The 12493-nt window shown below is 36.0% G+C and overlaps 1 protein-coding gene across 15 annotated transcripts in view; it reads right to left on the bottom strand.

The window, feature by feature from the left end:
• Positions 1–12493, bottom strand: part of SUGCT (succinyl-CoA:glutarate-CoA transferase) — a 429352-nt gene that overhangs the window by 292744 nt on the left and 124115 nt on the right. For 11 of the 15 annotated variants that reach the window (XM_040689369.2, XM_046936920.1, XM_003640712.6 and 8 more), the window contains one exon: positions 7203–7305. In XM_040689369.2, coding sequence (XP_040545303.1) covers positions 7203–7305 — 103 coding nt within the window. The remainder of the gene's footprint in view (positions 1–7202; positions 7306–12493) is intronic. The other 4 variants (XM_040689382.2, XM_004939568.5, XM_046936875.1 and 1 more) reach the window with 1 other exon arrangement.

Below are 12493 nucleotides of genomic sequence, written 5' to 3'. Positions count from 1 at the left end.
AATAAAATGTTTTCTTAAACACAATTTACATACAGTGGGGAAAGTAAAGAATATCCATGTTCAACTGGCCAGTATTTTGCATCAGGGATTCAGCAAACACCCCGATGAAGGAATTTCTAAACAATCAACTGAGTCAATCACTTCAGCATACAAACTCTCTGTTCAGGCTACAAGGATTGATAGAATATACATGCACTTCACCCCAGGTCTATACACATAACAGACTTGAGAGTCATCCAACTTTGGATAAATGCAACAACTGACCTAATTAAAAATTCATTGGACCAACAAGTTACACAGCTTATATGAACAAAAGCTCCTGGTCAGTGAAGGATTTCTAAGTTATAAATAACTGAACTAACTACACCCAACTACATCTGGCTAACGTTGGATGGCCTTACCCTGAAGAGAGTAAGACATCAAATACAGATTCTTTGAAACCAACTGACAGCACTTCAATGAACGGCATGATCAGTCAGGAAAGCAACATGCAACTCCTTCTGGGACAGAAACTACCCCAATAGTTTGAGGCATGGGCATAAGTACTATTGATTCCTGATGCTGAGACCTAACAAAGACTAAAAAGTTCAAAAAAAAGATTTTCTTTGCTATGCTTTTTGCTGCAAAACTTAAATACAGCTTTTTGACTAGTCTCCTCCTAGAAGTGTCCCCAGAACAGTTAGGTGACTCTTCATACATTTTAATGACAATGACTAAAATGTAATTTCTAAACAATTAACTTTTTATGAAAACAGATAGCTAACAAGATGCTTTAGAGAACTTATTCTCCATTACCATGAAATACTCATGCTACTCTTTTTCTAATTGAATGCATGTGTAAATAGTACCAGCTAAGAGATAAAGCTCACAGATATCAGCATTTTAAAAGAAGAGAATATTAAAAATTCTGTTATTAAGCATCACTTGCTTGCTTGTACAAAAGAAATACACAAGTTTTAAGTGCATGCTCAGACTTTTTTTCTCTGTCAAGCTCCTCCCTTCTTTAATGAAGTAAACGATATTCAAATGTATTCCTATTTCTCTTAAGTAAGGTATAGTTCCAGGCCTTACTTTAATATTTCTCTCTCAAATCACATTAAAAAAAAATATAATTTCCTGAAGTGTTATTTCTCTGGTGCTCTCACCTTAGAAGCTATACTTTTCAGAAGCATAACTTTCCTGTCCTTACAATACTACTTTTAGATGAGTCCTAGTTTCACAGGTAAGAAACACAAATATAGGGAAATCTGCTGTGTTAGGTTTTTCAGCTTTTTCAAGGATACCACATTTTAAAATGACCAAATATATTTTCAAGAGTTTCATTCACCTCCATGAGAATAATGTATGCTGTATACTTCACATACAGTGTCACAACACAGGCACTCAAAACAAGTGAGGAACACACATTTAACGATCAGTTTTTAACACTTCTGGCCCATCAAGGACATGGCAGCAGGTGAAAGCTTATCCTCTGCATGCACTGTCTGGGACTTCATTCCTCTTTATTAATAGCCAGCTTCTCTAACACATCCTTAAAAAAAAAAAAAAATGGGACAATAAAAATGCACATCCATGACACCACAGTCACCCTTCTGGACCACCTTTCACTACAGCTAAAAATTAAAAACTTCTTGATGTCTCCTCTTGAGCCCTTCTTGTAACATCTGGTTATAGAGCTATTTCATATACACAGTTATGAAGGCTTTCTGTGTACTATGTGCGAATTGCATACTACAGTGTTAGAACTAGATTTTCCATTTTACTTCTTCAAACTGTGTTCCATTCCTTAATGCTTTCCACTTCAGAACAGCATCCACTTCCCTGAATTTCCCACAGTCCAAAAAGCTTGAAAACATTTTTAATTTAGTATGAAAGAGCTACTTTTGAAAAAATTAAAGGACTTGGTATGGTTGGTGTTTCTTTTCAACCACATAAAATTTAAAAACTGAAGTAAATAATTTGTCTTGAAACACTAAGTCTAAACTAGGCAGTACACACTTTCAACTTAGCAAAGCAGGCAGGAATAAGTGCAATTTCTGTTTCAGGACAGAATTAAATTGTAGATAGCTTCGTGTGTACATTTCACTTTCAATAAGCTGGCATTTTTAAATGGAAAAAAAACATGCCATCGAACATTTCCAACCAGTTTTAGTACTTAATAGACAAATACAAAATTTAATTTCTCTTTTTCTTTTGTTTGTTAAGAATTACTTCCAGACACAGTGTGTTACCTCAGGCTTTCATCAACTGCTTTTCAGCTACAGAAACCTCTTCTTGTTAATAAATAAATAGATAGATAAATAAAGAATTATCTGCAGTATTATGGACATGAATATAATTTCATTTGAATTAGGATAGCACTCAGTGGGTCATAAAAGTCTCTGTCAACAAAGAATAACAATTCAAAACATGGCCCATAAAATCCATCACTATATTTGTAGGGAGAAAAAAAAAGGCAAAAAAAAACTAAATAAGACATCAACAGCCACGCATGAGATTCTTTAAAAAAAAATAAATAATAACACTTTATTATCTTTTTCTGTTCCATGCATTCACAACACAAGTTGCAGAAGCTTTCACCAGATGCAAGGAAATTTTTGCCAGCATGTTTTCAAGTGAAACAACTTCCAAAATAAGTGATGATCTGAAGGTTAATAAAAAAAAACTACCATCTTTGTAAGTTTCTACAAATAATAAACTGAAAATGTCAGATAATTCCCAGGTATCAGATATTTTCAATACTTCAATATTTTTCTGGTTTTCTTCCTGTTTTCGGGAGGGATTTTTTTTGTTTTGGGTTGCTTTTTTTTTTTTTTTTTCCTGAGGCATATTCAGGAAAATGTCTGAAGGAACTGTAACAGTCTTCTGGGACAGGAAGACTAAGGTTTCTGTAAAAAATGTTATATTAATTTTTATAGTGATGCAAAGTCAGGGAAGGGTTGTTAAGGGATGGCTTCTTGCCACAGGGTGGAGTTTTGTTTTGGTATCCTTTTAGAGTCTGCAGGTGTTTGGCAGGAGCTGAAATCAGGGCCAGCTGTGATATTTCAGCTCCGATATTTCCCTCCCCATATTTCTCAGAAGTGATGCATCAGGGTGATGTCTTACACCTGATGTACTCAACTTGTGTGGTATGACTGTAACAGCTTTGAAAGTGGGGGGAAAAAAAATGAGTACCACTGCACGGCTTTCATATTTATTTTCAGCTGGAAGCATTGATACAGAAAAAGTCATCAACATTGATTTAGTCTGGTAAAACATTAGCTAAGAAAGTGCTTATAATAGTTTTGGGTTGCTTTGTTGCTTCCAATACATGTCAGTCATTTGATTAAAGTAATGACACTGTATAAGGACTGTGAAAGAAATCATGTTACAAAATCATTGGATGATGATGTTTTAAAGAAAACAAACAAAAAGCCATTTTGAATAGAATTTGAATAGTTTCTATTAAAATTGCATTCCCTTTTAATATTTTTTTTGTTTGTAAAACCTCAAACCACATTGTATTTCATACACATGTTCCCCAGAGTATCCTAAATAGGACCACGCTGAGGTCACTGGTAAGTTTTTAAAATGTTTTAAGAATTCCTTTAGTGCTTTGTACTATCTTGGTCTAGTTAAAAGAACATAGTTTTTTTTTTTAAATAGCTTGAAAAAGTTTGACTATAAAAAGCTTCATGAAAATAGTCTATACTGTACTATTCAACGTTTGTAAGAATTTTTATGAATATTTCCTCCCTCTTGCTTTTAAGAAAACTGTCTCCTTTACTACCAAGTTGGCTCCTTTTTCTCCTCAGCCCTTTTAACATACATGTACAACCACACATACAGCATACACTTCTATCCACAGACTGATTTACTTAGCAGTACAACTGCCTGTAGTATCCATTTTAGCTTCACAAATGAATTAATGATTACAATTGGTGGGAAAAGTGGACATTTCACTCCATTCATGGAAAAAAAGTATCACCTGGCATTTCAGTATAGTACAAAAAAAAAAATCCATGTTTTTTGGCAGCTCACTGTCAGTATGATTGAAGCTGTAATGACATTAACAATACATCCCAGGATCAAAAAAATATGTTGTTTTACCTCAGTTATAGAAGTTATACAAACTCCTCTTGGCCTTCTGTTAGTTAAAATAAAATAAAATTTGAAAACGCAACACACCTGCAGCTGATTAAGTTCCATTAGATCATTTCAGTCATCTCTTTTAGCTCGTCCTTCCTACCTCCTTAAAGTTTCTTCCATTCCTTCTCTGTATTATTCCAATGATTTCAAAGATTCTGCCTCTTGCTGGCTCCAGCTGTGTGCACCCTTGGAAACATCACTAAGAACTGAGCTGGCATAAGGGGTCAGTTTCTTCTTCCATGTAACTCACGACAGAATGAGAGGCAATGGCCTCAAGTTGTGCCAGGGGAGATTCAGGTCGGATACTAGGAACAATTTCCTCTCAGAAAGAGTGGTCAAGCATTGGAACAGGCTGTCCAAGGAAGCAGTGCAGTCACTGTTCCTGGAAGTACTCAAGAAATGTGTAGAAGTAGCACTAAGGGACATGGTTAGTGGACATGGTGAGGATGGGCTAGGTTACCTTAGAGGTCTTTTCCAATTTTAATGATTCTATGATTCTATCCATGATTGGTCACTAATTGTGTCGGGTTGTGCTTACAATGAATGATGACTTCATTATAGATTATTGAAATCTGGAGATTATTAGGAAGACAGAGGCAATAAATTAAAAGATGGAATTGCATTCAGATCCTATCCTGCTGGCTAACACTCAAAATGGAAGAGATCAACTAAATCTAAGCACCATCTGTCAGAAGTTTATCTATTCTTTAGTATCACCAGGCTTGGTACAAGTATTTACCCTTGTTGTTCCACAGTATTTTTAAGGCTTTTAATCACAAGCTAAGCAACAGCTTTCCTAGAAATGTATTATCTGACCTAAACTGAGATTGGGGAAAACGAACATAAGTAAATCAAACAAAAACATTATAATGGCTCATTATAGAGAATGATCACATTCTCATACTTAATGATTGAGTTGAGTTTTATACATGAGAAAAATCTTCCTGCTATTATAGCATGTTCTCATTGGTGAGAGCCATTTCTTTTCTGCTATGACTGGGACTTCACAGTATAGAGGACACCTGGATTCCACATTCTCAGGTGTTGAGATGACTTCTCCTTAAACACAGACAATGACCCAGTGCACTATCAAGGCTTAAGAACCCAAGATTACAGACTAGGTTATAAAAGAGCAAAGGTATATGCAAGTATGTTTATCCCAGCTGTATGCTGTCTATGCAACAAGGATGAACAGGTGGAGGCACACTCAACAAAGTGCAATGGCAAAAAGCTTCTGGACCTGAATGGCCTCTCAGATATCTAAAGATGGGTTTGGGACTTAACTTATTTTTATATATTTACTTACTTTATATGACTTTATATAGGATACCTTAGAATATCAACAAATTTCCTATTTGCAGAAATAAAAGGAAAGAACTGGTAGGGTTTTTTGTTTGATTGATTGTTTGTTTTTTCCCTTCACTAAAACAGAACAACAACAGAAAATGCTCTAGGAAATGGCCTAGTATTAAATGTGGAGGTTGGTGGCCCTGCTTGTTGTTGGGGGGTTGGAGATTCATGATCCTTGAGGTCCCTTCCAACCCGTGCCATTCTGTGTGTGTGAAGGCAGCACCAGAAATCAAACGCAAGTATAACATGCAACATTAACATGTATGCTGTTATTTCCAATAGTGATAGGAACATGGTGACCGAGTGCCATATATTTCACAGAATGGTGCAGAAATGACAACATTTTCAAGCAGTTTTATACAGAAAAAAAAAAAACAACAACAACAACAACAAACACACAAATCAGTACACCCTTTTATGGGAAGATGATTTGAAAAACCTGCCTTTATTGCAAAGCACTGTAATACCTTTCATAGACAGGCTAACTCTGTCAGGCTATTTAATATTTAGATGAACTCTAAGTAGAACAGGGTAACTGAGCCAATCTTATTTCAGTCTGGGAGGTTGCCATTTCACAACATACGACCTTTTAAAAAGCAGTTTCATAGTGGAACCAACTTTTTAAAGTTTGATGCTTCACCAAAAACTCCCCGCAGACTATTTTTTAATGTTGTCCCAAGCACAGCCAAGACAGCCATATTCTGAGCAAAATAAAGACTCTAGCTGTATGTTCTTCAAAGCTGAATTTTAATCCCTGTGGAAGTTATGAAGTGAAAAAATTGGCCCATGCATACTCTGTAGCATGGTACTAAATCATTTTAAGGTAAAGGAGTGCTTTTATCTGAGAAAGACATTTCCATCCTCATGGTGGCCTAATAAACGTTGTTTTATTCTTCTAAAATTACAATAAACTTATTTATAACAAATGTATATAATAAACATATTCCTTTAGGACAGAGATGTGCGTGGCCTTTCCAAAAGACTACAATTTTATTTGCACTCCTGACAAACACTTCTTGACAACAGACAAGGAACACAAAAGTTCAGCTTCACCTCCTCTTCAATAGCCTATCATTTCTCTTTACCTCCATTATTAGAAATTAATTTTAAGGAGATTTATCACAGAATAGAAAAGCTGGAACTACTGTTAAACCCTTCAAGACAGTTTGTTAGGCCCTTTAACCCAACAGAAGGGGAGGAATCAGTGAATATGCAGGTATCCTAACTCTACCTAAGTTGGAAAGCAAAAATACTGTTTAGATTTTTGTGCTTCATTTTTTTCCCCTAAAAACTATAAATTCTGGTTATCCATATTCTGTACACAAAAGTGATAGATTGTGGGCAACAAGAAAGGAACTTTTTTGAATAAATATTCACAGTAAATGTGCAGAAATGAGAAAATATATATCTGATTGTGATTACTAAATATTACAGTTTCTTTCCTTCCTTTATCAGACATTTTTGAAATGCCATTCAAGATATGGGATACCTATGGTTTAAAACATCATGGCAACATCCGTGTCCCAAGCATGTAAATAATTCAGAGATCTGTATTTAATTCTTATTACAACACATTATTGGTGTTACGCTCAATCCCCAATAAAACTCTCAAATTCCATTTTAAAATAGCTAAAATGAGGTCTGAGTGACAGGAAAAGTGATCATTACTTAGAATTTGTAAAACACATGTAATAATGCATAGAAAAGATGTAGTGAAAACCAACCTGAGGCTCTGAGAATACCTGCTGCATATTGTTGATTGGACCGTATGGAACTCCACTACCCTCAAAGAGCTGCAGCCACTCAACTGTTGTTTTTTCTGAAAACCTAAGAACAAATAAGAAGCATGTGGATTCAGCTCAGTGCTTCAGATCGTGAAAAAGGTATAGAATCTCTCCTCCCCCTCTCACTATTTCCTTACTCCTCCCCACTGATTTCTTCCCAGTCAATACCATAATGAAAATGTACTACATGTGTTCCTCAGAAATGCAAATCCAAGGCCACAGGGTAAAGAACTTAGCTGAACTGACTTCTATTTCTATCTACTCATCTGAAGAAATCCAGTGATGATGTAAAGCTAAATTTATCAGCAGTTTCAAATAAGGATCAACGGGTTTCCTGCAGTCCTTAATTACAGTAATGTGCTTCACATTTGTTCTCTTTTATGTACATATTTAACAACAAAAAAAGTTATAATGTGGGTATAAGTCTAACATGCAACACTGTTCAATAAAAGCGAATTTAAAGCATCACAGTGTTTTTCCTTCATTACATCCAAAACATATGTCAGGACTAACAGCCACATTTTTTGGTCAGATAACAACATTGACTACATGTTTGTTTGCCCTATGATTGTATAATCTATCCTAAAGATATCCAGTTCAGCAAATACATACTGTGGCTATGGTGGTGAATGGAGACCTTCTTGTCCTTTTGTCATACACAAAATCTTAGCTTATTTTTCTTAAGCATTCATTTTCTAGACTGGTAGCACTACTCTACTGCATTTCTCCTCTTTTGCTACATTTTCTTTTCTCATTTGCTTGGAGTTACATATATGAAGAAAACACACCCTTGAAGCACTACCATTTACTGAGGGATGGTATTTTCTGTATCTTTCTGGAATTCTGAATCAAATAATTTCATTTGCGTTCCTAAATGACACAGAGGTAGGCCACGTTATTAGAAAGATCTCTGTCATGATGTGTACAAACTTGAAAAGAAATGGGTTGCAGTTTAAAGGCCCAACAGAAACAAAATTAGTAGAAATCTTGATTTTTTGAATTACTAGTATTCTGTTGCTCACTCAAGTCTTATCTGGAACAATATCAGTAGCCTTCATCTATATTTCCAGCATATTCTTACGCAAAAAATAACTTTAAAGTTTCTAACAGAAATAGGTCAAAGTTAACAAAGGCTGGAGTTTGCATTATATTTTGTTCTATCAAAATCTATTACATTTCAAATATCTACATTTTCTCTCTTCATTACTAATCATCTCTTTAAGAAGTAGTTAACATAGTAAAATACAAAGACTGCCCCAAAAGTAACACCTTCAATTTTAGCATGTTGGTCCACCACCATCTGTTGGTAGTACAGCAGTAGAGGTTGAACATTCCTGTCAATATTCTATTACATTTTGTTGTCATGTGACAAACAGCAGCAAAGGGGCACTGACAAAATGGCATCTGACATGGAAGTGAGTGAAGTAAAAGTGCATCACTGAATTCCTCCACACAGAAAAAGCTGCACCCATTGACATTCATTGACGCTTGTTGAGTCCAAAGAATGGATGTGAGCACAGGGAGGCAGTGGGTAGTACATTTCAGCAGTAGCAAGAGCAACATAAAAGACAAGCCACATGCCAGACAGCCATGCACAGCTCTCACACCTCAAAATGAAGAGTGTTTTGATTTGCCTATCCACGCAAATCAGCAGATTACAAGAAGGGAACTATGTATCAGCTTCAATGCATTGGAAATAATAGTGACAATGGTGGAATACTGCAAAGCTTGAGCCAGGCAGGTCCCACAGATTCTCACACAGGAACAGAAAGAACACCATATGCAAGTTTGTCATGACCTATTGAACCAATATCAGGCTGAAGGTGACATTTTCCATAGTCTCATCATTACCAGAGATGAGACCTGTTGTTACTGCTATGAGCTGGATGTGAAGTGGCAAGATATGAATTCCCCAGCAAAGAAAAAGTACAAAAGTACTTGCAGCCCTCCGCAAGTAAAGTGATGTGCGGTGTCTTTTGGTGTAGGAAATGGGTGATCCTTCTGGGTTTCCTGGAACCCAAACAGACCATCAATTCTGATTGCTACATCACAACAATGACTAAGCTGAAGGCTCAAACATCCAGAGTCAGGTCAGTTAAGAAGGCAACCTTTTCCTTGCAACACGATAACACCAGGTACCATACCAATTTGAAGACCATGAAGCACATTTCCAGTCTTAGCTGGACTGTCCTATCATACCCACCATGTAGTCTGGATTAGGGCATTCTGATTTCCATTTCTTTGTACCAATGAAAGATGGGCTGCATGAACAACATTTTCCTAGCAATGACACTGTCATAGCAGCCAGAAGCAGTGGGTCACCTCCACTGGTGCAGATTTTTATAAGCACAGCAAAAATGCATCGTTAATGGTGGTGTCTATGTTGAAAAGTAGTGTTTTGTAGCCAAGTATTTGCTCTACCAAACAGCATTATTGTGCTCTTTGTGTATGTTGTTGCTTTCCAGGGAAATAGAAGGAGGCATTACTTTCAGAGCAACCTACATAGCTTGTATAGTTTTTTGCATTAGCATCTCTGAAAGATACTATACAAAATAGAAGTAAAAAAATATTTTGAAAATTCAAATAATAGATCATTATCCCTTAATGTAAATATACAGTTAGAGTTTTCAAAATAGTTATTCAAAACTTTGTAAGCATCTCCATGTCAGTGTCTAATTAGTCACTTCTCAGCTACTAAACAATCACTCAGCAAACTACAAGAGACACTTAACATCCTTGGGATCAACAAGATTCAACTGATATATTTTGCTGATGGATATGTCAACTACTTCAAAAGATGTCTCATATCTGTGGATAAATGTCCACACAGTGTGGACTGTGACAGCCACAAAAAAAAAAATGGTCTAGATACATATACATACCAAAAATCCACCTCAAAACTTGTATTAAATTTCTGCATACTTGAAAGAATGTTATTAGTCCATAATAGAAGTATTAATTACTCTCCATCGGTACGTTCCATAGATTAATGTATATTCACATTCCTTTCTTATGTTTTGCATACCCTTTTAAAGCCATATATGAATTTTAAATGAGAGGAAAATGTCCAGAGAGAAGAAATACATACATACTGTAAAATGTGTTTCTCCTGATTCGTAAGTAGCAAAACCCAGCATGCTCCAGAATTTGTTTCATTTTTTTTTAATTATTATTATTCAAAAGATGTTAAACTATACACACTAGAAATATACTCCTTTACCCAAGCCTTCCTCTCTTTTCTCAGGCAAGCAAAAGGACTGCAACTTCTGCAGTTATGACAAAGAAAATGGAAATCAACTGGAAAACAAATATCACCATAATCATAATGAGAATAATAGAAAGTTATATAGATTTTGTTGCTATTCTTTTAGCTTCCGGGGAAGTAAAGACTCAACAAGGATCACATTAACAGATTCATTCAAAAAAATCAATGAAAAGATCTCCCATGATTTCACCAGCCTTGTAGCTAACAATGTATGCTATGAGAAAAAAGAAAGGAAAAAAAAAATCAGACTTATATACAGAAAGGAGCTCAAACTTCATAATCACATTTTAAAAAAACTTGAAGACCTAATAAATGGTGAGAAAAATAAGAATAGAGGAAATATTCATTAGCTTAACCAGTTCAAATTTGAAAAGTTTGAGACATTTAGGATCTCTTTTACAGTCCAATTAATAAAAGTTAATGTGAAACTAATGACAATTTAAAACAAATAATTTCAAGACAAATCATGGCAGCTTCAAAACTGCTTCCCATAGAGCTAAGCCATCTATGCACCACAGATGAAGCAGACAACCAGGGAAAGCAAACCTCACCAGCTGCTCCCACTGAGCTCAAGTGTCTTTCTGACTTCAGGCACCTATCTTGCTGAAGAGGCAGGCACTCAGATATCCATTCCTGTAAAGTTACCAACAGTGACTTCAGCCTACAAGGCTTTAGGTTTAGAAGAAAAAGGACTGCTGATGAAGAAGGTGGTTTACAGAGCTTGGGTGTGTCTCATAAAACTTGAGTTTAACAGTGCTACTTGTAAGGCAAATTAAACATTTTACAAATACACTTTCAGGCATCCTTCTCTTCTGCTATTAGGTGGAAACAATTTAGCAAAGATCTCATTAACTGAGGATAAGATTCCACTGTGCTTCCTTCCTACTAATTCCTTTTCCCTTCACACTTATATATACAACATGCAGCTGTGGCACAGAGTTAAGAATAAGGGCTTTAAAATGTGAGTGCTAGGAATAGAAGTTCCACTGTGAGTAGTTTCCAACCCTAACACTCCGATTTTAAGTCTACAATAACTTAGCTCTCTAGACAGTGTGGATTCATTTAGCTTTAGCTGCAGGAGCACTAATCGTGATGAATTTATGTGTTCCTTATTACACTAGCTGCTTCGCTTTAAAGGCTGAGAGAATGCGTGCTATTTCCCTTCCCCCCTTCACTCCTCCAACCTCACACACTCGGTTCCACTTACAGGTTAATTTCCCAAATACTCTGTGCTACATGTTTTGCTGCACGGTCTTAAAATGTGTCTACGCTACAGTGGTGCAGGGTAGGATTAATGTTCAAATTCCAGAGTAATTTGAAGGAGGTCAACAGATTAAGCTCCCTTCACTATAACAGCTTCTCTTGAAACTGGCATTACACCATCTTTTCTGCAGATGCATCTCAAATTACATACATACACTACACATGTATGTCAGAGCATGTGTACCTATGTTTCTATTTATATACACAAAACAATCCATGTTTTGTCTGGTACTGCTCATTTCCAGAGGAAACAGGTGAAAACAGAAGAAAAGTGGCGGGGGGATGGAAGCCATAATTAAAATTTGGTTCTCATGGATGGATGTACATCTAACTCACAAACCAGAGGTTTCCACTGGAAACATAAAAACTGAAACACTCTGTAGTCTGTCAGTTCTCACATGAGCAGGGAGTCTCAGGGGACTCTGCAGTAGCCACTGAATCTAACCTCCACCCAGGTAGGGTCATTTAAATTTGACTCTTGGTGCATATCCAAGAAAGAGGTGCATTCAGAGGCAATTTGCTTATGACAGAGTTCTATTTTGTTGCCATCTAGGGAAAATGTCACCTAAATAAAGAGGAAGATACACAAGGCACTGAAACACTTTTTAAAAAATTATTATTATTATTTAAAAAAAAAAAAAAAAGCAAATGTAGATGTGCAAACAAGGGCAGTGGAACAAGAAAGAACTAAGCTAGGGGAGCA

The sequence above is a fragment of the Gallus gallus genome, chromosome 2, assembly GCF_016699485.2.
Source record: "Gallus gallus isolate bGalGal1 chromosome 2, bGalGal1.mat.broiler.GRCg7b, whole genome shotgun sequence".
NCBI lineage: Eukaryota > Metazoa > Chordata > Aves > Galliformes > Phasianidae > Gallus > Gallus gallus.
The sequence above is the reverse complement of the archived record's forward strand: the minus strand, read 5'-3'. Positions and strand labels throughout refer to the sequence as shown.